This window comes from Microcebus murinus, chromosome 18, assembly GCF_040939455.1.
Source record: "Microcebus murinus isolate Inina chromosome 18, M.murinus_Inina_mat1.0, whole genome shotgun sequence".
NCBI lineage: Eukaryota > Metazoa > Chordata > Mammalia > Primates > Cheirogaleidae > Microcebus > Microcebus murinus.
In genome coordinates this window covers 46370492-46398465 of record NC_134121.1, presented here as the reverse complement: position 1 = coordinate 46398465, position 27974 = coordinate 46370492, and the positions used below count along the sequence as shown (strand labels likewise).

The following is a 27974-nucleotide window of genomic DNA, read 5'->3' as shown; positions in this document are numbered from 1 at the left end:
CTGTGTCCAGGTCAGTTCTGGACCCTGTTTCAGCCAGGTGGCCTTCAAGGTTAACCACCTTGTTACCCTCAGCAAGAACAGTACAAGCCAAAGGCAAACAAGTGCTCACTTTTCTGCACACACCTATGTGCCCAGCCCTGTCGTGGACATGAATTCCAAGCCCTGACCTTGCTGTCTGCAGCTGAGTGTGGCAGGAGAATCTGACGTCCCAGGAGAGGGCGGAAGCAAAGGCTTCCAAGGAGGGAGAGATGGGGGTGGGTGGGCTGGGTGGACGCCTCTCCCCCAAGGTGGCCACTCAGGGAGTCAGGGAAGCCTGGCAAAAGCCTCCAAGGCCCCTCCCCCGAGGCCACAGTCCTGATTTTGGGTGTGGTCACCATCCTGCCCCAGAGGCAGGAGGGCCCAGTGACTCTAGTCAGGAGCCCGCCCCCTGCTGCGTGACATTGGCCGCTGGGAGGAAGAGTTACAGCCCAGCAGCTGCCACTTCTTACACAAACAGCCCAGGAGGCGGCACCTGAGCAGGCGGCCTGCACCTGCAGGGGAAGGAGCCCAGGGCCGTGGTTTTCGTTCCTCCAGGAACTGTGAGTGACGCCTCGCCTGGGGAAGGGGGCTGCCGCGGTTTCCCACTCTCTCCCCCCCACCAGGCCCTTCCCCATCCAGGTCCAAAAGCCCACCCGGTGACCCCTGTTCTCTGGATCCTAGACTGGCTCCCACTTCCTGGGGCAAACTCCAAGGGAAGCCCGAGGTGGCTGTGACTGAGATACAGCAACTGGCCTGGGGACAGATCCACCTGTCCTCCCTCCGGGCCAGCCAGGGGCCTTTGGAAAGTGGGGTTGGTAACAGCAGGGGAGCTGCAGCCAAGCTGAGGGGACTCAGGGAGACCCCCCCCAACAGCTCCCCACCCCCCAGCGAGGGCAGCCCTGGGCTGGTTTCCTCACACCTGGCCTGGCCCTCCCTCCCCGTGACTCACCTGCTGCCCAGCCTGTGACCTGACTTGTGAGAGAGCAGGTTCCTGGGTCCCCCACGCCCAGCCCACATAGCTCTGGCCACCCAGAGCTCTCCCCACCTACCCCTCTGTCCCCTACAGGCCGGGAGGTGGCCCCATTACTGACCTCTCAGCCCTGGGTTCCCTGCAGCCCCAGGCCTCGTGAGACGGGCCCTAGAGAAGCCCACCTGCTGCCTCACCTCTTTCCTGGCCCCCGCAGTCGGCCTCCCTCAGCACCTATATTCTCTGCCCTTCCTAGAGCTGACAGTGTCCAGGAGTGGGAGGGGACGGGCGTCAGTGCTGAAATGCCAGCCTGCATGGGTGGTCAGTGCCAGGCGCTGGGGCATGGGAAGAACATGATACGATGTGACAATGCGCTATGGGGTGGCGATTCAAGATGCTATGGTTATGATACAACGAGGCGTCTGCTGGGTGCAGGATCTTGCTGGGAGAGGAAGTTCTAGGGACACCGCCTGGAGGAGGAGGAGTTGCCAGAGGTAAAATCCGCAGGTTTCTGCAATTCCCTCCCTTGAACCCCTCTGGACCCGGTGCTTTTTCAATGGCAGATTTTTTCTCAATTATAATTAGATCTATTCAAGTTTCTACTATTTCTCTAGTTAATTGTGGTCATTTTATATTTTACTAGAAAAGCATTTGTTTTTTCTAGATTTGTATAGGTTATGCTTTTAAAATTGATTAATTTCTTTGTGGCCAAGTAAATGACTTTGTTCTAAGTTTTTCCATAGACGTATGGAAAAAATGTACACTTTCTATTTAAGGGATAAAAGGTCCCATATGTATCAAATCAAGTTTATTAAGTTTATTGATTATGTATAATTCAAGCTTTCACTTCCTTTGTATCCTTTTTGTTTTTGGTCTCTTACGCTAATTCTGATAAAGTTTTATTAAACCTCCCTCTCAAATTTTCCCTATAAAGTTTTTCTGTTGCTTTTATTAGTTTTTGCTTTTCATGTTTAGCAATGCTGCAGATTTTGTGTGTTCTATCTTTACAAATTGTGCCTTCCTGTCATTACATGTTGTCTCTCTTTATCCTGTTTTAGTGCTTAATCTTAAATTTTACCCTTCTATTTTTAATATGGCCACTCTTTTTCTTTCTTTCTTTCTTTTTTTTTTTTTGAGACACAGTCTCACTCTGTTGCCTGGACTAGAGTGCCGTGGCATCAGCCTAGCTCACAGCAACCTCAAAGTCCTGGGCTCAAGCAATCCTCCTGCCTCAGCCTCCCGAGTAGCTGGGACTACAGGCATGTGCCACCATGCCCGGTTAGTTTTTTCTATATATTTTTAGTTATCTGGCTAAATTTCTTTCTATTTTGTAGTAGAGACGGGGTCTCACTCTTGCTCAAGCTGGTCTTGAACTCCTGAGCTTAAACGATCCACCTGCCTTGGCCTCCCAGAGTGCTAGGATTAAATGTGTGAGCCACTGCGCCCAGCCTAATATGGCGACTCTTTATTTTGCTTTATATTACATTAAAAATCATTTTATTTTCAACCATTATCATTTTTAACTGTATCTCTTGTATACATCATATCACTGCATTTTCAAACCCGAGCTGACTCTTTTACTAGGAGAATTCAATCTGTTCCAGTTTCATTTAATAACTGACAGGCTGTACTGGGTTTTACCATGCTGGCTTATTTTACATGCATTGGTTTGCTTTGTGGCTTTTTCCCTTCAATCTAGTTCCTGTTGGTTTCCTTTGTCTTCCACGGTTATCTTTTCCATTCCATTAATGGTTCTGCCCCCTCCCCTGGGGCTCCTGTCAAACACATGGTGAAACACACCGTGTGCAGCCTGTGTCTTGGACCCCAACCCTCTCATCTGGAACCCACCGAACCTGTCAGTCTGTAGATTCCAGTCTTTTTTTCAGCTCAGGAAAAAATCTGTTTGTGTCTTGACTATTTTCTCTTTTACTTTTTCTTTCATTTGCGCGTGAGCTCTCCTGGCTGGGTTCCTCTCAGCTGACTTCCGTCTCTATGTACTTTTGCTCTGAGGCTCGACCTTCCAGGCCAGACTTGAGTCTCAAGACTGATTGTGTTCTCCTTCCATTAGTGCACTGATACATTCGAAGTTCAAAAAAACCAGGGTTTTTTTTTTTTTTTTTTTTGAGACAGAGTCTCGCTTTGTTGCCCGGGCTAGAGTGAGTGCCGTGGCGTCAGCCTAGCTCACAGCAACCTCAAACTCCTGGGCTCGAGTGATCCTTCTGCCTCAGCCTCCCGGGTAGCTAGGACTACAGGCATGCGCCACCATGCCCGGCTAATTTTATATATATATATCAGTTGGCCAATTAATTTCTTTCTATTTATAGTAGAGACGGGGTCTCGCTCAGGCTGGTTTTGAACTCCTGACCTTGAGCAATCCGCCCGCCTCGGCCTCCCAAGAGCTAGGATTACAGGCGTGAGCCACAGCGCCCGGCCTGGGTTTTGTTTTTATTTCACTTTTTGCTTGACTCAAGTCTCCTTAAGAGTTCTTGTGTTTTGTACAAGTTATAATTTCATTTTGCAGCCCCTCTATCTTGCTAATAGCCTTGAATTTATTTTGACTAGATAATATATTTACAGGTTTTTAAAAAAATCAAAGCAATATTAAAGTATGTAGTAGAAATCTAAATAAGTATACTATAGCAGTGACTTACTTATTCAACAGGAAATTTTGTTTAATACATAATGATAAAATGAGTGAATTGTATAGTATGGGGATTGTATCTCAATAAAGCTGTAATCATTTCACTTTTTGTGAATATATATTTTATGCCACCATGCCCGGCTAATTTTTTCTATATATATTAGTTGGCCGATTAATTTCTTTCTATTTATAGTAGAGACAGGGTCTCGCTCTTACTCAGGCTAGTTTCGAACTCCTGACCTCGAGCAATCCGCCCACTTCAGCCTCCCAGAGTGCTAGGATTATAGGCGTGAGCCACCTTGCCCGGCCCTATAAAATATCTTAAGGTGGTTCACTTTGCATTCCAGTGACGGTGAGTTTGTTTTTGTTTATTTTAGGGCTATTTGTTTCTCTTTTTCTATGAGTGGTCTATTTATGTCCTTTGCCCATTTGTGTATTAGGTTATTGGGGTTTTTTAATTGATTTTGAGGAGCTTTTTCTATATTAGGGAAAATAGCCCTTTGTCTATTACATGAGTTATAATTTCTGCCCCCACAATTTGTCTTTTGACTTTGCTAATGGTGTTATTTTGTGACACAAGTTTTCTTAAAATATATTCATGTAGTCTCAAATGTATCAATCATTTATTTTATGGCTTTTAATTTTGAGTCTTTGTTACAAAATCTGTTATACAGTATATAGAATTGTGTTTGTTTTCTTGAGTATTTTTATGGCTTCATTTTTTTTTTTTTTTTGAGACAGAGTCTCGGTTTGTTGCCTTGGCTAAGTGAGTGCCATGGAGTCAGCCTAGCTCACAGCAACCTCAAACTCCTGGGCTCAAGCAATCCTCCTGCCTCAGCCTCCCGAGTAGCTGGGACTACAGGCATGCGCCACCATGCCCGGCTAATTTATTCTATATATATTAGTTGGCCAATTAATTTGTTTCTATTTATGGTAGAGACGGGGTCTCACTCTTGCTCAGGCTGGTTTCGAACTCCTGACCTCGAGCAATCCACCTGCCTCGGCCTCCCAGAGTGCTAGGATTACAGGTGTGAGCCACCACACCCGGCCGGCTTCATTTTTTTTTAACATTTAAATCTTTAATCCTATGAGGGTTTTCCTGGGTGGGACAGAGTGAGATGTGGGACAGAGTGAGATGTGGACCTGCCTTTATTTATTTTGTTCTGGATGGCCACCCAGTTGTTCCAGGACGTTTTACTGACAGGTTTGCCTTTCCCCCATGATTTGTGATGATGTCTTTAGCATGTTCCGGTTCCCAGCTGTACTGGGAGTCTGACAGCAGCTGCAGGTTGTGGCGTTCTGTTTGCCGCCTCTCTCCAGCTGCTGAGCTGTTGGAGGCGTGGAGTTTATATATCTTTGCTCCTTAGGGCTGGGGTTGAGCTGTTGGAAACCCCACTTGGTGGAGAGCCCTAGAGTGGAGTAAGGATGGTGGTCTCTGCCTGTGGGCCGGGTACACCTCTGGTATCCTTAAGGACACCTGCAGGAATTCTCCCTGCTCTCTGCCTCCTTGGCACTCCCAGCCTGAAGAGTAGGGTGCCTAGCCCACCTCTTTGGCTCCCCCTCAGCTCCTGGGGGCTGGGGCTCTGGTATAAGGACCACTCTGTTTTTCCCCCAGGGTCTCAAAGGAAGCCAGCCTGCCTCAGGTTTCCCCAGCTTCCAGCCTCTGCCTGAGACACAGCCTCTCACCTGTGTTAATCAGGTCCTGCCCACCCACCTGCCCCAGTGCCCATGTACTCCAGCAGCAGAAGGTTGCAGGTGGGAGCAGCGGAAAGATGCAGGTGGGAGCAGCGGAAGGCTGCAAGTGGGAGCAGTGGAAGGTTGCAGGTGGGAGCAGCGGAAAGATGCAGGTGGGAGCAGGGGAAGGTTGCAGGTGGGAGCAGCAGAAGGCTGCAGGTGGGAGCAGCAGAAGGCTGCAGGTGGGAGCAGCGGAAGGCTGCAGGTGGGAGCAGTGGAAGGTTGCAGGTGGGAGCAGCGGAAAGATGCAGGTGGGAGCAGGGGAAGGTTGCAGGTGGGAGCAGCGGAAGGCTGCAGGTGGGAGCAGCAGAAAGATGCAGGTGTGAGCAGGGGAAGGTTGCAGGTGGGAGCAGCGGAAGGTTGCAGGTGGGAGCAGCAGAGAGATGCAGGTGGGAGCAGCGGAAGGTTGCAGGTGGGAGCAGCGGAAAGATGCAGGTGGGAGCAGCAGAGAGATGCAGGTGGGAGCAGTGGAAGGTTGCAGGTGGGAGCAGCGGAAGGCTGCAGGTGGGAGCAGCGGAAAGATGCAGGTGGGAGCAGGGGAAGGTTGCAGATGGGAGCAGTGGAAGGCTGCAGGTGGGAGCAGTGGAAGGTTGCAGGTGGGAGCACTGGAGAAGCAGGACATGCTTAAGCTGCCATATTTCCAGAATCCCGAGCCCTGGAACTGCATTTAAAGGGAGAGAAATCACTTTGTCTGAGACAGAGCAGGGGAGGGGAGAGCTAGAAGGGCAAGTCTGTTTCCAGATGAGAAATAACAAACTTGTACCATTGTATGGTACTAACAGTGAGGATGGTGAATAGTAAAAACGTCTGAGGAATTTTTTTTTTCATTTTTATGATGAAAATTTTCAAATTCTTTTTACAGATAAGTAAAAAGAATTTACTTTTAATTTTTTTATTTTATTTTTATTTTTATTTTTTGATACAAAGTCTCACTTGTTGCCCAGGCTCGAGTGAGTGCAGTGGCGTCAGCCTGGCTCACAGCAACCTCAAACTCCTGGGCTCAGCGATCCTACTGCCTCAGCCTCCCGAGTAGCTGGGACTACAGGCATGCGCCACCATGCCCGGCTAATTTTTTGTATATATATTTTTAGTTGGTCAATTAATTTCTTTCTATTTTTGGTAGAGACGGGGTCTCGCTCAGGCTGGTTTCGAACTCCTGACCTTGAGCAATCCGCCCGCCTCGGCCTCCCAAAGTGCTAGGATTACAGGCGTGAGCCACCGCGCCCAGCATACTTTTTTTATTTTTTTGAGAAAGGTTCTCTCTCTATTGCCTGGGCTAGAATGCACTGGCGTCATCATGGCTCACTGCCACCTCAAACTCTTGGGCTCAAGTCATCCTCCTGCCTCAGTCTCCCCAGTAGCTGGGACTACAGGTGCACACCACCACATCTAGTTAAGTTTTTCTATTTTTTGTAGAGACGAGGTCTTGCTCAGGTTGGTCATAAAGAATATATTTTTTAAATGAATACAATTCTACCTGTCACCTAGATATAACAATATTTGCCATGTTTATTTTTATTATTTATTTATTGTCTGCTGAGGAGTTATAAATTCCAGACATCCTATTTCATGCCTGAAAACTTGAGCATTCATCTCTGAAAAGTAATGTTTCGTTTTTCATAACCACCCTACCATTATTTTATAGCTGACAAAATTAACATTCATTCCTGAATGTCGTCTAAGATGTAGGGTATAGTCAAATTGCCTCCATCGTCCTAACACATCTCTCTCTCTCTCTCTCTCTCTCCCCCTCTCCCCCCCCCACCAGGATCCAGTCCAAGGTCATGCCTTGCTTCTGGCTGTCTCTTTAATCTCTTTTGAACACCCCCCACCCTTTCTTTGCCTTGACACTGACTCATTCAAGAGATCAGACCAGTTGCCCCGTGGGGTGTCTGTCGTGTGTGCTGGCTTCCTGGTGGCAGCGTTTTCCTGTTCTTCTAACCCGAGTTACCTGTGAACCAGTGGTCTGAAAGGCTCGGGCAGGGGGATCACCAGGGCTCAGTGACAGATGACACTAAGGAGGAAGGAGTCACAGATGATTCTACCTGAGTCACCGGGGTGATGCTGACACAAGAGAGGGAGACAGTTTGATTTGGGACATCTTTCGAGGCCTACAGAGGACACGCAGGCGGCAGTTGGATGTGTGAGCCTAGAGAGGGGTTGTGAATTTTGGTGGCCTACAGCGGGTCATTTTCTTGCGGGCGGCAGAGCGAGAAGCCAGGTGAGACACTCGGCACTGAGGCTGTGGCAGAGGTGGTGCAGCCCCAGCCCGGTCAGGCGGGAGGAGGACCGGATCTGTCATCAATTGAGCATGGAAGACCTTCCAAGCAGGGGGCAGGTGTCTAAGTGAGGGACGGAGAAGTCAGCCCTGAAGAGGAGGAAGGGAGAAAGGAATTAGTCAGTAAAAGGCAATGCGAGCTGGGTCCAGGGAGCACACTGTTTCTTTTTAAGATGGAGAGACCTTGAGTTTGCTGAAATTCCAAAGGGACAAAGGTAGTCAGGAGGGGGAGGGTTGGAGATTTGAGGTCACTTCCGAGCAAGTGGGAGGCTGTGGGGTCTCTAGGCCCAGGCTGGGGAGGTTGGCTTGGACAGGAGGCCCCGTGCCTCCACTTGGGGAGGGAGAAGGAATGGTGCGTGCAGACACGAATATGTTTGAGGGGACGGGCAGAAGGTGACCACCCCCAATCACATCCTCCCACCTCCCTGGGCTGGGAGGTTCTCTGATAAACTGTTTCTGATCCTCCTGGCCCCAGCGGGCCCTGCTGGGTCTCTGCCAGCCTCACTGAGAGCTCAGGTGGCGTGAGTCCGTGAAGGGGCCCCACCCCAGATCTCACCCTGCCCTGGAGGAACCGCCCAAGCAGGCAGCCCCATGAGGTCACCTAGAGGCTGGGGGCAGAGTCCAAGGTGTAGGGCACCCAGGCAAAAGGAAATCTGAAGTCAGAAAAGCAGAAGTGCAGCCCTGCTTTCCCCCACGAACCCAGGGGCCTGCTCAACTCTTTCACAGAAACCAGCCCAGTGAGGGGGTGGGAATGACAGCCCCATTCTGCAGATAAAGAAACTGAGGCTCAGAAATTCAAACAGTTGCTCAGAGAGAAGCTGCAGCAGAGTCTACATGGGAAACCCAAGTCTGTGGACTCCCTCTCCATTCCTTTCTCCTCCTAATCAATCCAAGCTTCCGCCCCAAGCCCAAGAGAAGAATCTCACCTAAAGCCATTATGTTTGGGATCTCAAGCTACATCCACGTGATAAGACTGCTTTGCCCCCTGGCGCCTCACCTGGGCTGCAAGGATCCCCCGAGGAGCCTTAAAACAACGTACCGTGCCCAGGCCCTGGCCCAAACCAGTTCCCTCAGAGCTGAGCCAGGCATGGCTCCCCCAAATACTCTGAGGCTTGAGGACCAGGACCCTGCAGGGTCACCCGCAGCCCTACTCATTTGGTGGATGTGTAGCTCTGAGCCAGGCCAGGTGGTCACAGAGTGAGACTGGCCTCTGTCCTGGCTGGTGTAGGTGCGGTTGGGGAGGACCCATCCTGTGGACACGGTTGAGCTCCTTGAGACAAAGCTCGAGGTTCCTTCCCGCTCTCCCTCCACCCGGCCAGGGTGACACCTAGCAGGCTCACTGAGTCATGGGGGAGGCCATGTCCCCTCGCCGCCTCCTGAGCCAGTCCCTGGGCTGAGTTGGGGATATTTGTTTTGCTGCTAGCTGCAGAGGATAGGATTTCCTAGTGCACCTGCTCCTGCCCCAGCACCTCCTAGGAGGGAAGGGGGGTGAGGTCAGAGGGGGCGAGGCCGGTGCTGTACAGCTGGTTGTTTTGGCATGTCCTCTGCCCCTCCTGTCTCAGAGGCGAGAGGGTGTGGTTGAGGGAGGAGGACCCCCCTGGGAGCCCTGTGGTTGTCACCTCCTCTCCCTGGGCCTGACTCTTACAGGGGAAGAGAAGCAGGCGAGATGCTGGCTGCCAGTTCTGTGGTCCCAGCACCTTCCATGGACTCTTGCGATCCCTGCCACAGGGGGACCCTGCTGCTGTTCCACCTGCAGGACAGTGCTGAGGGCGGCTCCCCACACCTGCCCACTCTCCTGCCCAACCCAGCTCCTCCTCCCTGGGGCTCGGAGTTTCTGGCTACACTGGAATTTGCAGAAGCTGCCCCTGTCTCTGGAGCCTGGCCGCATCTCTCTTGGTGACCCATGTTGGTGGGGCAGTGCATCCAAGACCCTGGCCTCAGGATAGGGACAGAGATGGGTCCCATGCGTGACAAGTATGAGGCCTCCAACTTCTGTGATTCCCTCCTGTCCTCCACCTTGGTAGGGAGGAGGGGATTCGTCTGCACCTGGGGTCTGGGCTTCTGAGCCAGGCTTAGGGGCTGGGGTGGGAAGTGATTCAAGAGTTTTCAAGGACAGAGTAGGGTGTGGGCCCCAGACTTGCTCTCAGTGTGACCTCACCAGGTGTCCCCCACCCCAAATCCACACCATGCCTGGCTCTACTTGGGTGTCCTTTCTCTGAGCCCACAGTGGGTGCAGGAGAGGAGGGGCCTGGGCTGAGTGGGCCGGGGAGAAAGGATAATGGGGGTGGGGATAAAAGGATCACTGAAACAGAAGGATGGGGCTCAAGGCAGGAGGGTAGGGGTCAGAGCCTGAACTGGGAGCCATCTGGCCTTGATGAGGGGAGTGGGTTGGCATGGTGCTGCCTGGTCCTTGGAGCTGGGGAGGAAGCACCTCTGGTGGGAGAGGATAAGATGGTCCCCAAGGGCTTGGAGGAGGGGCCACAGCTCACTGGGGCTTGTGTCCGCTGTGCTTGGCCAGAGCTGAATGCCCACCTGCATGAGAGGGTGAAGGGAGGAGAGGCCAGGAGGAAGATCTGACCTTGGTAGGGGGGGCAGCTGGTGCCTGTCCCCCTCCTCTGGGTCTTTACAGCATGGGAGGCACAGACTTGTACATGGACGTGGACATGCAGGCGGGAGCGGGTGCACGTGGGCACACAGGGATAGGAGGGCACATCGCCTTGCTGACCAAGTCTGGAGGAGACAGACTGGGCAGCCAGGCGGGCAGATAGTGGTATGGTCAAGATCCCTCGTGGCCTCTGCGTGGCTGGTGGGATCCAGACACTGGTTCCTCTGCTACCATATCTGCCCAGACCCCTTCCTCTTTGGATCCCCCTCCCCTTCCCCCAAGAGCTTCCTCTTTCCCATCACACCCTCCCTGGGCCTTGGAGGAGTTGACAGCCACTCATTGTCCTGTTTCCGCCCCAGGAGCTACTCCAGGCCAGCGCGGGCCCCAGCACTGGCGGGTGCCCCTCTGCCTGCCCCACCCGCACAGCACACCCCTCCCCAGAGGGCTCCCCGGGCTGTGTCTGCGCTTGGGGTTCAGAGCCCATCAGTCACCAGAGCACCAAGGGAGACAGGTGTGTGTTTCTGGGAGCATAAGATACCCCAACCTGAGGCCCCTGTACCCCACCCACCCCGACCTCAGGCAGCACTCACTTCCGCAGCCCTGACAGGAAATGGGCTGGAGTCTCAGCCTCCTGCCATCTCAAGGCAACTTCTCGTTTCCCTGTCACTCTGTGCCAGCCCTGGGGTTGTGTCCTTGCGCTCCACCCCCAAAAGCTTCCCAGGGCTCTGTCCCAGAAGGTCAGAGGGGCCAGGATGGTGGACATTATCGCCAAACTGACCAGGAGGCAGAGTCGGGCCCTGCGGGCACAGGTAGGGAACGGTGGCATTAAGGGTGGCAGAGGGACCCTGGTAGGAGCTGGGCGGGCGGGGGTTTAGAGCAAGGAGTCTTAGGTTGGGGCTTGTCCCGCCTTTTCTCTTTCCTTCTCGGAGACCTGGACCTTCTGAGAGGTGGTCAGCTTGGGCAGGAGGGACAGGGCTGCCACCTGCTCGTGGACAGGGAGGCAGGTGGAGACAAGGGGCACACTGCTGGGAGGAAGTGCTGGGGGTCTGGGCAGCCTGGTGTGGTGAGAACTGGAGCCCCTCTTGGCTCGTCCTGTGGCCTGAGGTGAAGAGGCATCTTCTTGTCTCTAGGATACGACCCAAGAGCCTAAGAGCCCGAGGTCCCTGTTTATGGGCCACATGTGGGTCCTGTCTGGATCTCCATGAGCTGGGGCAGTGGTGGCAGGTCCTGCTGTAACCACTTGAATGCCAGAGGGCGTGGAGGACCCGGCACCACCTGGCCCCCAGGAGCAGGTCAGAGCCCAGCCAAGGCTTTGCCTGGAGAGGAACTTAGCACTGCAGGGGCTCCATGGAGAGTTCTGGAATTGAAGGGGCCTCAAGGAAGCTGCAGCACCCCCAGAGGGAGTGGACTCTGACGCTCAACTCCAGCGAGGGCCCCTCACTCCCCAGCAGCAGCCTGCGTCTGGGGCAGCCCCAGCCCTCCAAATGCTTCCTTTAGAGGGGTGCTGCCCTGCCCCCACAGTGTGATACTGCGTCTTCTCTTCCTTGTGACAACACCGTCATGCTGGGGACCTAAACCTCTCCCTCCCAGATTTCCTCTGTGCCGCTGCGAGTGTTGCTGGGTGCCAGGTCCCATCAGCCGCACCAGCGTGGGACCCCCGTGGGCGCTGAGCCACGGCCCCCCGTGGGCGCTGAGCCACGGCCCGCAGCCTGCTGGGGGAAGTCTCTGCTCCGAGGAGCCTCCTTTGTCGGCCCACCCACCCCCATGCGCCCTTGCGACTGCTGCCCCAGGGAAAGGCAAGGCCACTGCCTCAGTGGGGCAGCTGGGGTGGGCAGGAGGCGTGTCTGGTTCATCCCCCTCTCCATCCACTGCCCCCCCGTCCTCTGAGGAGTCTCCTGGTTTCTGTGGTTCAAACCTTCGCGCTCAGGAAGTTCTTGCCCAAATCTCACCTCGGTCTCTCCTGCAGTGCCGGGTGTGTTCGTGTGTGTGTGTTGCTGAAATTTGGCATGAGCTTGACTAGTGTGCTCAAGCAGTAAGTGTTTTTGGCGGATCTGCTCTGGGGCACTGGGCCAGCTGCTGGGGGACAGATGGAATCAGCCACAGCATCCTGGGTCCCACTTTCAACAAAATCCTGCCTCGTGGGGCAGAAAGGTGGGCAGACGGGTGGACGACTAACTGGCCCTAACAGAGCAGCGAGCAGAGTGCAGGTGCGTGAGGCCCTTCTCTGGAGAGGCTTATGAGCTCAGCGCCTTGGAGGAGCAGGAGTTGGGCAGGCAGGGGGTGAGAGAAGGGAACAGCTGAGGGAACAGCTGCAGCAAGAGCACGGAGGTAGGAAGATGCCTTTTGTGTTGGGGGCCTGATGGCAGGATGCCACGTGAGGGCTGTGCTGGGAGGAGACAAAGGAGAAGTGGGGTGGGGGGGTCCCATCTCAGCCACACAGGAGCAAGGAGGGGTCAGGGGGAGGAGTGAGGAACTGACAGACAGGTGTCCCCAGCTCTCCCTGCCCCACACCCCCTTGCTTTGGCTGTTTTTGCTTTCTTGCTTAGCAGTGATCATCGTTGACATATGCTGTGTGTACCCTTATCACCCCTTGCCACCACCGTTTACACACATGTGCCCTTGGGTGTCTGCCTGCCTGGACAGGGATCGTGTCCATTTGTTCACCACTGCATTCCCAGTGCCTAGAACAGTGCCTGGCACAGAGCAGGCACATCCTTGTTGGATGAATGAATGTTTTGTTTTGTTTTAGCATCAGTTTGGTGAAAAGCAAATGAATGTGTTTTTAGGCTCCTGCCTAAGGCCCAGGGAGAGGCTACCTTGAGGAGGACATGCTTCCTCTCTTGAGGAGTTTAGAACTTAGTGAACGTGTCACAGTCAATGAGGAACTTCTGTGATTTTCTAGAAGTTTTAAGTTACAAAATGTTGAGGCTGCAGAAAGCTTAAAGAAGAAAACAAAACAAAAACAAATATAACTGCTATCATCACACTGCCCGGAGAGGGACCTTTCTTAGCATTTTGGAAGATTTTGACAAACACAAAATTGAAATTATGCTAACTCTACCATTTTGAAATCTGTTTTTCCCTGGGGTACTATGTATTCTTAGAAAACAGTATTAATCCCTGAATGCTATTCTGCCTGGGGCTTGATAAGGTAGTTAGTTATCTGTCCCTCTGCTGGGCTGAGGGTGGTGGCACGTGGGAGGAGTCTCAGGAAAGGTCTTGAACCTGGCACCTGGGCTGAGTCCTAAAGAAGGAAAAGGAGTCGCCAGGTAAGAAAGGGGCGGAGACGGGGCAGGGCAGGCTGTGAAATGGGCCAGGTCTGCGGGAGACACGGCAGAGGGCGGGGACTTCCAACAACTGGATTAGAGTTCAAGGCAAGGGGCAAGGAGTGGCAGGAAATGTGGTGGAAGCCCGGGCAGGCAGCAGTGGCCTCCTGTGCCTGGTGAAGGACACAGACTTTGCCCTGCAGCCAGCAGGGAGCCCCGAGGTGTGCACTCTGGGAGCTTCTGTTCTGTGAGCATGGAGACACACCAGGCTCACCTTCTGTGGGACTGAACGCCCCCAGTCGCCCTCACTTTCTTTTGGAGGGGAAAGGGTCATACCTTTCTTTGCCCGTCCATTTCCAGTCCATCTGGCTGTCATCTCTTTCTTCCGCTCTTGTCTGGAATTGATTCTGACACCTGCAATTCCACATTGGAAAATTCTAGCCCCAAATCCAGAGGCCATGTTGAGTCCAATCCCAGAGCTTTCTAGGCTGGGAGGAAAGGAGGAGCGGGAGCTTTGGCCTGGGGCTATAGAATGCTCAGGGCTCTGAATGGGGACCACCAAAAAGGGTGGGTCCCAGGCCACTTCTTTGTTCCTGCCCAACATCTTACTTGCCTCTGTGAGTCCACAGCTGTGAGATCTGGCTTATCGATATTTTATTATTGGTAATATAATTAATGCGATTGTCCCGTCCAATATAGAGCACTAAATACTTTTGAAAAGCACTTTCAAGAACATTTCCTCATTCTATCTTCACTACAATTTCTGGAATGGGCAGAGCAGACGTTTTATACCCAGGGAAACTGAGGCAGAGAGGGATTGTGACTTTCTGAGGGTTGCCCAGGTGGCAAGTGGCCCAGTCTGGACTGTGTGACCCCAGTGGTTCCCTGAAAGTCACATCTCCTTCCTTCTTCCGTAGGTGGACGAACCCCCGGAGCCCGTGTATGCGAATATAGAGAGGCAGCCTCGGGCCACTTCGCCGGACACTGCCGCGGCACCCCACCCCAGCCCGGTGTGGGAGACGCACACGGACGCCAGCACCGGGCGCCCCTACTACTACAACCCAGACACGGGTGTGACGACCTGGGAGTTGCCCTTCGAGGCTGCTGAGGGCTCCGCTAGCCCAGCCACCTCCCCGACCTCGGTGGGCAGCCACGAGAGCCTCGAGACCGAGTGGGGCCAGTACTGGGATGAGGAGAGCCGCAGGGTGTTCTTCTACAACCCCCTGACCGGCGAGACCGCCTGGGAGGACGAGCCCGAGGACGACGAGCTGGAGATGCAGCCCAGCCTGAGCCCTGGCAGCCCCCGGGACCAGAGGGTGAGGGGCGGGGCCACCTCTGGCAGCCCCTGGGCACGGCCCCTGCTCCACCTAGCCCCAACCTGAGGGTTGAGGGGCGGATCAGGGGGCGGGGCTATCTCTGAGATTCCCTCTGGCCCCGCCTCCTGTTCCCCAGCCCAGGGGCCAGAGGGTTGGGGAGCAGAATGGGCGTGGCTGTCTGAGTGCTTCTGGCCCCGCCTCCTGCTCCACCTAGCCCCAACCTGAGGGTTGAGGGGCGGATCCGGGGGTGGGGCTATCTCTGAGATTCCCTCTGGCCCCGCCTCCTGTTCCCCAGCCCATGGGCCAGAGGGTGGGGGAGCAGAATGGGCGTGGCTGTCTGAGTGCTTCTGGTCCCGCCTCCTGCTCCACCTAGCCCCAGGGACCCAATGGCGAGGAGGCGGGCTTGGTCCAAAAGGGCGGGGCCAGGGGCAGCACTGGCACTGAGAGCCTCTGACTCCAATTTCTGGTCCCTGCAGCCCCCTACCCCCGAGACGGACTACCCTGAGTTGCTGACCAGCTACCCGGAGGAAGACTATTCCCCCGTGGGCTCCCTCGGTGAGCCCGGCCCCACCTCTCCCTTGACCACACCCCCCGGCTGGTCTTGTCACGTCAGCCAGGACAAGCAGACGCTTTACACCAACCACTTCACCCAAGAGCAGGTAGGGGCAGTGGGCAGGTGGACCCAGACAGCCGCGGGGTCACTCCCCTCAACTTCCCTCACTATTAGATCCCCTTAGCACTCTAAACTGCAGATCCCAAGCAGACCTAAGCCAGTCCAAGATTCGGAGTCACCTCCATCTGCCTCTCCGAGCTTCCTGGTGCTGTCTTGGACCCTGGTTGGAGGGAGCCTTTTCTCTCCTCTCATGAGCTGGGTGGGGGGCCTGATCATGCCTCTCCCCACAGTGGGTGAGGCTGGAGGACCAGCACGGCAAACCATACTTCTACAACCCAGACGACTCCTCCGTCCGGTGGGAGCTGCCCCAGGTAACCAACCGGGGAAGGGAGAGTGCTGGGGAGAGAGGAGGGACTATATATGACAGGGTCTTTCTCCCTAGGTCCCTGTCCCTGCCCCTCGAAGCATCCGCAAATCCAACCAGGACAGTGACACTCCATCCCAGGCCAGCCCCCCAGAGGAGAAGGTAACGAGGGTGGCATGAAGGCCCTGGCAGGACCACGACAGAAGAAATGGGGAGTTTCTGGAGACCCTGGGGGCAAGGACTGGGCGGGACACATCTGTCTCCCCCATGGGCCCCAGCACTAGCCCCAGAGGTGGGTGAGGTTGGGAAGGGGAAGGAATCTCTCCTGCCCCTGCTGCCGGGGAGCAGGCACCACCCCCTCCAGCCAGGAGGCTGGGCTGGTAATGAGCAGTCGGTGGAGACAGGCCCAGCCCGTGGGGATTTGCAGCTGAGGGGGAGACTAGCCTCTGCCCCTCATGGCTAAGCCTCTGGGCTACCCCCCTTTCCCCTTCCCGTAGATCAAGACCCTGGACAAGGCGGGGGTGCTGCATCGCACCAGGACGGTGGACAAGGGAAAGCGGCTGCGGTGAGAGCCCCTGTGCACCTAGACCAGGGCAGGGTGGGCCTTAAAGATGAAGTTCACTTCCCATTTGCCAGGGAAAATGTGAGGAAACTGAGGCACTGAGAGATTAAAGTGACTTGCCCAAAGTCACCTGGCTAGCTACCAGGTGTTAGATTTGGGAGTCCACCCCTCACAGTCGGGTACCCTAGGCTGTGTTCCTAAGCTCTGTGCCCTGCTCCCGGGCCTAGGGGGGCCTCAGCCTAGGACCAAATCTAAGTCCTGCCCACCCGCCGCTGCCCCACCCCCTCTAGGAAGAAGCACTGGAGTGCCTCGTGGACAGTGCTGGAGGGCGGTGTCCTGACCTTCTTCAAGGACTCAAAGACCTCAACTGCAGTTGGCCTGGTGAGGCCCAGGCCCCCAGGGCAGGGACCACCCCAGCTGCTCTCTCTGGCTTAGACAAGACAAGGTCTGCAATGGCGGTCCATGAGTGTCAAAGGAGCTGGCCCTTGGCAGGGAGGGGGTGATGACAGCAGGTTCACCCCAGGACAAGCAGTTTCAGCCACCTTGGGGATGGGGAGCAGTCCTTGAGGGACAGCTCGAGGCTGGAGGGCAGGGAGGCTGGGGGCCGGATACACCTGCTCACAGGGATGGGGCTCTGCTCCTTCCGTCAGTCTCCTGGGTGGGCAGGCAGCAGGGGACAAGCCAGCCAGCAGGATCTCTGGGTTCCAGGAACCCTTGGGTCCCTTTCACCCAGAGTTGTTGCCTGGCCCCGCCAGTGACCCCATCCTGTCCCTACAGCCACAGTGCAGTCGCAGGCCCATCCGAGCCGAGGGCTCCCTGTGACCCTGCCCACCCTTCCTCCCTGTCCCACAGAGGCAGCCTTCCAAGTTCTCCACCCCCGAGTACACGGTGGAGCTGAAGGGGGCCTCTCTCTCCTGGGCCCCCAAAGACAAATCCAGCAAGAAGAATGTGCTGGAGGTGAGTGGTGGGGTGGGGAGAAGGAGGGAAGGGGCGTCCTGATGTCCAGGGACTGTCACTGTAGGCAAGCCCCCAGGAGGAGCACCTGGGAAGAGTTAGGGCTGGAATTCTCAGGGCTCAAGGCCATGGATTTTGCAGTTCCCTCCCCAAGAGCTGAGTCACTTGTCCTTGCCCTGGAGGGTGGTAAGAATTAGAGGCCTCTGGGAGCTGAGACCCTGTCCTGCTTAGAATGTGGGCCGCGTCCCAACCTGAGGCAGGAAGCTCCCTGGCGCTTACTCTGACAGGCTGGGCAACCTGCTCTTTCTCCCCAGGTCCCCATCCCTGGGTCAGAGCCCAGCTTCCAACTGGACTGGGTCCCCAGTGAACATGCCAGGGCCGTGGACAAGCTGTCAGGCTCCCCCAGCAGGCAAGGGTCCTCCCAGCGCCACACCCTCCACTGTTCACATGCTGTCGTTTTTCTTTTTATTTTCTATATTTTGGAGCTGGAGTCTTGCTTTGTCACCCAGGCTAGAGTGCCATGGCATCATCCTAGCTCACAGCAACCTCAAACTCCTGGGCTCAAGCGATTCTCCTGCCTCAGCCTCCCGAGTAGCTGGGACTATAGGCGCACACCACGACACTTGGCTAATTTTTGTATTTTTAGTAGAGATGGGGCCTTACTTTTGCTCAGGCAGATTTCAAACTCCTGAGCTCAAGGGAATCCTCCCACCTCAGCTTCCCAGAGTCCTAGGATTATAGGCGTGAGCCACCACACCCGGCCACTGTCTTGTTCTTAAACTACTCATTCCCCACGCCTCAGTCCCTAAATATTTTGAGGCAGGTTATGACAAAAACGTACATGCAGTGAACTGGTAGAACTAGGACCCGGCAAAACAAGTGAGAGACGGGCTCAAGGTGGAGAGGAATTAGGGGCATGTGATACCCAGGTGCTAAGGTGGTGGTGGTTGCAAAACTTTAGCTCCAGTTTTCCTGGTAGTGAAGGTGAAAAGAGAAGGCCTATCAGTTACATGGCTTTTGTTTAAAAAATAATACAACCTACCCCTAGAATCAAGGTTTCTTTTTTTTTTTTTTTTTTTTTTGAGACAGTCTGGCTCTGTTGCCCAGGCAGAGGTGTAGGGGTGTGAGCATAGCTCATTACTGTAGCCTTAAACTCCTGGGCTCAAGTGATCCTCCTGCCTCAGCTTCCCAAGTAGTTGGGACTACAGGTATGCACCACCATGCTCGGCCAATTTTTAAAAATTTTTTTTATAGAGATAGTCTCACTTTGTTGGCCCAGCCAGTGTCAAACTCCTGGCCTAAAGCAATCCACCCACCTCAGCCTCTCAAAGTACTGGAATTACAGACGTGAGCCACTGCACCCAGCCTAACCCTTAGCTCATAAAAAAATGTCTAGTGTGTAGCTCCACAAACATGGGATCTAGAGGCATGAGGTCAATGCCTGCAAAAGAGCTCCCCGGAAGTTTAGTTAGGGGTCTCAGGGCTGCTTGGGTACCATAATGATAACCAAAAGCATAACCTTGTATCTCAGCTCAGAAAAATCCATTCTGCAAGGAGCCTGAGTGTGTAGCTTTCTGATGACTCACCAAGGTTCATTCAGTTCTAGAACCAGGATATCTACAGAGCAGAGTTGGAAAACTGGTTTCGTCTCATGAGCTACTCCGATCATTAGTTCTGGCGCTATCTTGAGAATTCTGGAGCCTTCTCCAGGCTTGGCAGGGTAGGGTTCTGTGATCAAGTAGCAATATCTACCATGGTGTCACATTTGCTAGCCACGCCCCTTATCTGTCTTCGAGGGACATCCTTCAGACAGTTCTCTTATGAAGGTCATCTCTGAGCTTTTGATAAAAGTTTCAGGCTGGGCGAGGTGGCTCATGCCTGTAATCCTAGCACTCTGGGAGGCTGAGACAGGTGTATTGCTAGAGGTCAGGAGTTTGAAACCAGCCTGAGCAAGAGGGAGACCCCATCTCTACTATAAATAGAAACAAATTAATTGGCCAACTAATATATATAGAATAAATTAGCCGGGCATGGTGGCGCATGCCTGTAGTCCCAGCTACTCGGGAGGCTGAGGCAGGAGGATTGCTTGAGCCCAGGAGTTTGAGGTTGCTGTGAGCTAGGCTGACACCACGGCACTCACTCTAGCCTGGGCAACAAAGCGAGACTCTGTCTCAAAAAAAAAAGAAGAAGAAGAAAATTTCAGAGCAGGACTTTCTGAGCTGTGTTTGCTGGCAAGGAGCAGAAGGCAGTTGGTACTCTTGGAAGCTGCTCAGGCCAAGGGGAGGCTGACAGTCCTGAGTGGATGTCAAGGGACCCCCTGCCTCCTGGCTGGCTGGTGGCCACCATCTCTCCACTTGGGATGGCCCGTAGGCAACTCCAGCATGTTCCTTAAGAGACAGCCCCAAATTCTGTATCATCGAGGACAGATGGGTGAGTTGGACCCAGGAAATGTCCACAGTAGGTCTTCCTAGTCACCCCAAAGCCACAGAAAACATCAGTATCAGTCCCCCGAGAGCCTGGCTGTGCGTTCAACAGGATTGATGTGTTGTGCAGTACGTTGCTGTGTAGCTTTGCCGCCTATTTTTTTTTTTTTTAATCAGAACGAATCTGCAGAACAGCTTTGTCTTCTATATGAAACTTTCAAATACGAGCTGATTATGTTTTGAGAGAGCTGCCACCGATGATGGAGGTTGTTTTAGAAGTGTCATCAGGCCATTCTCTGGGGTAATCCCCAGCAGGGCCCCTGCCTGCTTAGATTACAGTGGGGCTCTGCTGGCCGCCGCTCAAGCTTCTGTAGCCTTTGCAAGGAAGGTGGAGAGGTGGAACATGCATTTTTCTTTTTTCTTTTTCCTTTTTATTTTTTTATTTTTAAAGCAGTTTAAATAGTACTCATGTATAAGTTTTAAAGGGGGCAGCCAAAAGACAGTCCTTTCTGATTCTAGAAGTTGTTCCTTGTTTGAGACAGTGTCTACTGCCTCTCTCACTGGACCTAAAGGGCAGGGTTGGTGTGAGCTGCCACGGCCCAACATTCACATTAACCCTGAACTTGAGTCCTCAGAGCCAGAGGCTGCGGAGGGATCCATGCAATCAGAAAGGGCTGGGAGCATCAGGCCTGTTGTAGAAAGTTTCTCTCTGGTGTTTTGTTTAATTTCTGCTTCTCAAAGCCGGCAGAAAGGGAATGTTGCCCAGGCTGGAGGGTGAGAGAGGGAGGGGACTCCTGGCTGCTAAAGGAGGGGCAGCACTCTGGGTCCTCAGTGAGCATATGGGAAGGGGCTGGGGGATACTCACTTTCTCTGGGATCAGCCATGATCTGCTTTCGAATCCTCTCTCCCCACACATTTCCTTCCCTGTTGATTCCAGTGGCCAGGGCTGTCCCTCAGGAAGCTTCCTTCCTTTAGTTTTTTGCAGGCCAGCACTCTGGGTAAGGCCTGCCATGTCCTGCAGCTCATGGGGAGGTGGGACAGGGCAGGGGAAGTTTCCCCAACAGCTGAGCCATGCAGATCTGACCTCCATTGCCATTAGCTGTGTGCCCATGAGGAAGCTGGTAAAACTCGCTGAGCCTCAGCTTGGTCATCTGCAACACAGAGAAGCTGTCGCCCACTGCTTTACGTGAGGTGGAAGCCCTTGGCTCCGTTAGGCTCTGAGTTCCTGGGCGTAGGGGATAGGTCACCTCCATCTCTGTACCCACCCCTTAGGGCCAACCCCCAGGGAACCAGAGATGACCCAGTGATTTGTGTCCCTCTAGCTACGGAGCCGCGATGGCTCGGAGTACCTGATCCAGCACGACTCAGAGGCCATCATCAGCACCTGGCACAAGGCCATCGCCCAGGGCATCCAGGAGCTGGTAGGCAGGGCCTGGGGTGTCTAGGGACTGTAGGGGAGGGGTGGCCAGCTGTTACGCAGGGCAGCTGTGCTCACTGTGGGGCCTCCGTGGCACCAGTAGGCAAGTGCCACTCCCTGCAATTGCAGTGTCCCCTGCCTGGCTGGGAAGGCAGGATGCTAAAGAAACTGCCTTCTGCAACTGTGAACCCAGCCTGGGGGTGGCCCTGCAGGCATACTCTCCGCGTGTGGTGGGAGCTCGTCCTAGAGGGATTTCCCATGTCAAGGGAGGCAGGAGGAAAAGTAAATATTCTGGGAACCAACTTCAGGCTGGAATGGCGGGCTGAAACTAGAAGGTAAAGTTTAAAAGTATTGATTTCAAGTGTCTCCCACTTCTTAGTTTCAAAATGTCAATTGCACAAGTAGAGATAGCACAGGTCCTCTCTGACAACTGATGACCTGGGGCTTTTCGACCCTTAATTCCCCATAAGCCAAGACTGGGTGCAGCTCTCGGCTGTATTCATAGAGGTAGGAACCCAGAGCGGCGATGCTGGTGCAGTTGTTGGCAGGGCTCCTGCCCCGCTGGAATTAGCAGCTCAGAACTCGGAGCCACATACTGAGTGGGGCTACAGGAGCTGAGGAAAATACCGGAAGAGGGGCGGGGCACTGGGAGGTGGTAGGGGAGGACAGGATGACTGATTCCAACCTGTAGGGCTCCAGGCAGCTCAGGGAGGCCGGTGTGCTGAGGTTCCATAGTAGAGGTGAGGGGAGTTAACCTGGGTAAGGGAAGAGAGCGCTTTGCCTGAGGCCCACGCCTGCTGGAGGGCAGTTCAGGTCTCTTGCCCCATCCCGAAGGGGCCCCAGCTGGCCCATGGCCCTGCCTCTCTGAAGCTGTGTGACTGCAGTCCGCAGACTTGCCCCCGGAGGAGGAAAGCGAGAGCGGCAGTGTGGACTTTGGGTCCAGTGAGCGCCTGGGAAGCTGGCAGGAGAAAGAGGATGACACGCGGCTGAGCACAGGTGTGTGCAGGGCCCGGGGTGAGGAGCCTCCCAGAGACCTCTTTTAGTGGGTGGTGATGCCCCGCCAACAACCCAGATGCCACCAACTAACTCACAAGGTCCTACTTTCCCCTACAGCAGGTGCGCCCGCCCCGGGCCCCGGGGGTCTGGAGAGCGACCGGAAGAAGGTCCGGCACAAGCTCCGCAAGTTTCTGCAGAGGCGGCCCACGCTGCAGTCGCTGCGGGACAAGGGCTACATCAAAGGTACCAGGCTCGCAGAGGGCACGCGCGGGGGGCGCAGGGCCGGGCGGCGGCCGCTGGGTGGCGCTGACGAGCCTCTCCCCCAGACCAGGTGTTCGGCTGCGCGCTGGCCGCGCTGTGCGAGCGGGAGCGGAGCCCCGTGCCGCGCTTCGTGCAGCAGTGCATCCGCACCGTGGAGGCGCGCGGTATGTGCGGCGGGCTGGGCCGGGCCTCCCGGCAGGACTGCAGGATGGAGACCCCGGGGTGGGCGCAGGGTTGCGCGGGGAAAGAGCAGGAGGCCGTGAGTAGGAGTCACAGCAGGGGCTTCAGCCCCGCCCCACCCAACCCGGGTCCACACCTTCCTCTGCCCCAGGGCTGGACATCGACGGGCTGTACCGCATCAGTGGAAACCTGGCCACTATCCAGAAGCTGCGCTATAAGGTGGACCACGGTGAGGCCGGTCCCCATCCCTGCCCCAGGGCCTGAAGGCGCGAAGGGGCCCTGACCTCTCTTCCTCTGCCGCAGATGAGCGCCTCGACCTGGACGACGGACGCTGGGAGGACGTGCACGTTATCACCGGCGCGCTGAAGCTCTTCTTCCGGGAGCTGCCCGAGCCCCTCTTCCCCTTCTCACACTTCCGCCAGTTCATCGCGGCCATCAGTGAGCACCTGCGGGAGGTGGGGTGGATGGGGCAGGGGTGGACCTGTCCTGCCTCGCTCGGGCCACCCCCTTGGCCGGGCTGTGTCACCACGCTTGCTGACCCCGCTCCCCTCGTAGAGCCCACCCTCTTCCTCCTCCCTGCCTGACTCCCTCTCTGCCCCTTCCCGTGCGCAGAGCTGCAGGACCAGGCCCAGCGCAGCCGCTGTGTGGGTGACCTGGTGCGCTCGCTGCCCGCCCCCAACCACGACACGCTGCGGCTGCTCTTCCAGCACCTGTGCCGGTGAGCGGGCCGGGCGGGTGGGAATGGGGTGGCGGGTCCTGGCAGGACCCTCCACGTCTCCCCGCAGCTCTGGGCCCTGACTCCAGCCTCCCCACCGCAGGGTGATCGAGCACGGCGAGCAGAACCGCATGTCGGTGCAGAGCGTGGCCATCGTGTTCGGGCCCACGCTGCTGCGGCCGGAGACTGAAGAGACCAGCATGCCCATGACCATGGTGTTCCAGAACCAGGTGGTGGAGCTCATCCTGCAGCAGTGCTCAGATATCTTCCCGCCGCACTGACCGCAGACCTGGGGCTGGGGGCGGCTGGAGGCCACTCAGCTGGACGTCGCAAGACCCTCCTCCTCCCACCCGTCTGCAGGCGGTTGTGACTTCCGCACCCCTCGGTTCCGAGGCTATGGTGACCCCTGGTGGGCAGTTCGCAAAATGTGATTTTTCTGGGGCATGTCCTGTTTGGGATTAATCGGGTTCTGCTTTCTATCGCAGCGCCGCCTGCTGAGCGCGTGCGACAGTGTGTGGGGGTGAGTTTTCTGGGAGAGACCATCCTGGGAGGAGGAATTTGGTCAAGGGCTTCCTGGCTCCTTCAGACCTTCACCAAGACTGCGTGTGCCCCAGCCCTGTGCGGACCATGAAGCAGCTAAGACAATTTTCCCGCTGCCCAAACAGGGCTGACCCAGCCTCCAGCGTGGGCAGCTGGACCTGCCTGCCTCAGGGATGATGCTGGCTGTGGACCAGTTTCGCCTGCTTTCCTGTTCCAGCTCCATGCCTCTGTCCTCGCTGACCCACTCATGTTCTGAGCAAGGGGTCTCCATGTTGGCTAAACATGCACCCTGAACCTGCCACTTGACATGCACCATTTCCACACACCATCCCATTTTACAGATGAGGAAACTGAGGCTTGCAGAGGCAAAGTGACTTATTCAGAGTCCAGTGGATGACGACTTCCCAGAAAGGCTCCTCTCACACTAGAGCACAGCCAGGGGTGGCAGGGAGATCAGTCCTTTCAGCTGCCCATCCCCCAACCCCAGCATGGGTCTGTGAGCAGAGCAAGGGGACTGAGCTGGGTGCATTCTGTCTGGGCCTGGGGAGGTCTCTGAAGGCAAAGAGGGAACCTCCCCCAGCTATTCTCTGCTGGGAGACGGTGCAAAGCACTGGCAGGAGCCCCCGCCCCTCTTAGCCCTCTAGCTGTCAAGTATCCCGGCCTGGTGCCCACCTAACATGAAGAGCTAGGAGAGACTGCGGGGTAGGGGGAAGGAGGACGCCACCCCAGGATCGGAAGTGTGAACCCTGTGGCTCGTGGCCCCTTCCCTCCTTAGACGTGAGCCACCTCAGTTTACAGATCTCAACCCCAGCCCCACCTACCTGTTCATTTATTCAAAAAATGACAGCTACTATTTATTGGACATTTGTACCAAGCCAAGCATTTTACTTGGCCTATCTCACTGTTTCTCACAGCCAATATTTATTGTCTGCTCTTCTGTGCCAGGCACTGTGCCCTGGGGCGGGGACCGCACACGCTGCCTGCCCTGGTGGAGCTTACGGTCCGGCGGGTGGGGCTGAGCCACGCCCACCCCAGTGCCAGCGGGGCCAGGGCAACAGCACACACGGAGGCCTCACACCACATGGCTAGACATTTGGAAGTTATAAATCAAGCTAACAACTGTTAAATAAAATATGTTCTATTCTCCTACTCTGACAGATATGCTTTGATTGTGACGTGCAAGGCCAGGTTCTAATTTAACCTTCTGTAACTTCTGAGTTCCCTGCTCCAACGTGGGCAAGAGACGAGCTGGCCTGGCCCTCAGCTGCTCTCGTCTTCCCACCCTCACAGCCATCTCGGCCCAAGGAGAGGCTCGCATGCACACGTGTGGGCACTCTATCCCTGTGTGCAAGCTGCCCGTGCCTCCTGCAACCCGCTGCCACTTGGCCGCCACACTGGTGACACTGTCCACCCTTGAGGGACATTCTGGAGTCCCCCACATCAGGAGTGTGGTCTAAAGGGGAGGGCTCCCCAGAGTCCATATGCTGTGAGGGAAGCCGCAGACAGAAGGTCTGCGCTGGAGTCTTGCCAAGCAAGGGACCCATGGCAGGGACCCCCCCTCCCCGCCCCCGGTCTAAGGGTGGAACTGGACAGACCTGGAGCAACTGATGACTTGGCCAACCACTGTACAAGAGCTGGGAGAAGCACAGGGTGCTCTGAAGGTGTGTCAAGGGGGTGACTGTTGTCCAGGGCTCCAAGATGGCTCTGCAGAAGCCACATGTGAGTAAAGTGGTAAAGAATGAAGGAGTCAACCAGGGAAGGGTGTCTAGTCAGAGGGCACAGCATGTGCAAAGGCTCTGGGACAGGAAGGCTTGTGGGGAGAACAAGGTCTGAGATAAGACCAGCTGAGGCCAGAGAGCTGGCAGGGGACAGAGCTTTGGGTCACCAGGACAATAAGCTGGAGGATCCTTGGACAGAGAGATCTTGGGAAATGTCTGCTCCCCATCCCAGGCTTCTGGCCCTGCCAAGGCTTCATGGGCAAATAATGTAGCAGCAGGCAGAGAAGTCCTATCCTAGAATCGTCCCATTTTGTCACAAGGAGGAACTTCAGAAATCACCCATTGCCAATGAGAAAACTCCCAGAGAGACATCATAATTCACCTGAGGTTGCTGGCAGGGCCTGGCCCAGAGCTTTGTTTGCACAGTCTGAGGACCTACTGTGTGCCCCACCAAAGTCTGAGGTGCAGCAGACGTCCTCAACACTGAGCACAGCGCGTGGTGGGCACTGTAGGTGTTCTGAATCAGTTGTACTTTGTCCAGACACAAAGACATATAGAAACAGTATCAGCCCCCTTGAGGCTCTAACTGGTTGGGGAAGGGACATAAAAAAGGAGTGACAGTGGCACAGCTGATAAGCTGGCACAGGGGCCTATCCCCCAGCCTACAGCCTCCTAGTAGGAGCCCCTAGGTCCTCCTGCAGCCTGGAGTCTGTCCCTGTAGCCACTCTTGAAAAGGCCATGGTGCCCACTGATTGCTAAGTCCGGTGGACGCACGTACTGCTTGCTGTCCTCCCGGAGACACACTGCTCCTCTGCCCCAAGCAATCACGGCTCTCACAGCCCAGGGCGCATCCTGGAGAGAGGCTCGGAGGAGAGCCGTGGCCTCTAACCCCTGCAGCTGGGGCAGTTCACGCTCAGTCCTGGAGGAGGGATTCCGGGTGGTGCCCATGGCATCCACTCTGACTTCCAACAGGCCCCTTCCCCTAACCATGGGATCGTGTTCAAGTCTCTCTCTGAAAAGTCCTCCCTCAACCCCACATCCCTGCAACTGCCGGCTTTCCTCCTTCTCCTTCTCCTCCTCCTCCTCCCCACCAAACTTCTCGAAAGAGTCTTCCACACTCGCTGTCCCCACGCTGCTCCTGTTCACTCCCCAACCCCCATGCACCAACAGACCACTGAGATTCTACGTCACATCTGTTGGGTACTTTCGGGTCTTCACAGTCATCGTCCTCTTGGGGACACCCTGTCCTCTGCTGGCTGCTCCTGCCTTGGAAACACGCCCTTCCTCTGGGCTTGCACGATGCCACAGCCTCGTCTTCCTCCTACCTCTGGCCAAGCCGCCCATTCTCTGCTGCGTGGCCAATAAGGGCAGAGCCCGTGGGGCCAGCCCTCCTGTCCTTGGCCTCCCTCCCTGGATGTCGCCATCCACTCCCACCACATAGTGACTAGTGAGCAGGCATGACTGCGCCCGAAACTCTCAACCCCAGCGTCCCCTTGACAACCTGGTGACGTCTGCTCTGGGACAGTCCTCAGTCCGAGACTGGATTCATGCTCCTCCCCACGCCTGTCCTCCTCCAGGATTTCACCTGTCCCAGGAACAGGCTCCGCCATCCCCCGAGCTGGGCAGCCAGGAACATGGGAATGTGGCCTGCTCCCTCCATCTCCACCTCTCCGTCCACCTCCCTACCTGATCTGCATCCAAGTCCTGTGTTGCTCCTCTAGCTGCACTCCTCCTTTCCAGCCAGGGCCCCTCCCTGGCCTCAGGGACTAATATCTCCCACCTGGACACAGCAGCCGCTCCCAGCCCGGCCCCTCCCACATCCTGGTGACCCCCACTCCACCCAGCCTCATTTAAACACACACACCTGATTACATCACCGCCCTGCTTAGAAGCCATCCCACCTGCCCAAGGAAAAGACGGCAAGCTTTAGCATGGCCTGCCCACCCCCTGCCCCCTCTTGTGAAGCAGTGTGGCTTAGTGGCTGGGCTCGTGGGCTCTAGAGTCGGGCCACCTGGATTCAATCTGAGCTCCGCCATGCTAGAGGGTTCTAGGTAATTGACTCATCCTTTGTGTCTCGGTTTCTTCATCTGGAGAATAGGGATGCACCAGCAGCACCAGCCTCAAGGGGGCTGGGAGATGACAAGAGGATACTTGCAAGGTTGTGAGAACAGAGTCTGTTCAGAGTGAACATTCAGTGAACACTTGCTGGGCCTCATGCCTTACCTGCTTTCTTAGTTTCTCAAATGTTTCGTGCTCCCCCCACCCCTACCCCAGGACCTTTGCACGTGCCGTGCCCACTTTGCAGTTCTCCTTCCCTTTGCTTGGTCATCTTTTAGCATTGTGTCCAGGTGACCATTCCTTAGGCTACTCTTCTGAGTGCCCAGCTAGGTCAGTTTTCTCTGTTAC

The 27974-nt window shown here is 55.4% G+C and overlaps 1 protein-coding gene across 3 annotated transcripts in view; it reads left to right on the top strand.

The window, feature by feature from the left end:
- ARHGAP27 (Rho GTPase activating protein 27) overlaps positions 1-24999 on the top strand; it is a 31098-nt gene extending 6099 nt beyond the window's left edge. For 2 of the 3 annotated variants that reach the window (XM_075994641.1, XM_075994642.1), the window contains 15 exons: positions 14427-14825; positions 15302-15484; positions 15729-15809; positions 15881-15964; positions 16300-16367; positions 16655-16745; positions 17217-17321; positions 21064-21162; positions 22043-22154; positions 22272-22397; positions 22481-22579; positions 22747-22824; positions 22899-23033; positions 23208-23313; positions 23414-24999. In XM_075994641.1, coding sequence (XP_075850756.1) covers positions 14427-14825; positions 15302-15484; positions 15729-15809; positions 15881-15964; positions 16300-16367; positions 16655-16745; positions 17217-17321; positions 21064-21162; positions 22043-22154; positions 22272-22397; positions 22481-22579; positions 22747-22824; positions 22899-23033; positions 23208-23313; positions 23414-23591 — 1944 coding nt within the window. In that variant the 3' untranslated portion in view covers positions 23592-24999. Of the gene's footprint in view, positions 1-10876; positions 11053-14426; positions 14826-15301; positions 15485-15728; positions 15810-15880; positions 15965-16299; positions 16368-16654; positions 16746-17216; positions 17322-21063; positions 21163-22042; positions 22155-22271; positions 22398-22480; positions 22580-22746; positions 22825-22898; positions 23034-23207; positions 23314-23413 lie in introns of those variants that run through there. The other variant, XM_012786833.3, reaches the window with a different exon arrangement.
- Positions 25000-27974: the final 2975 nt, after the last annotated feature.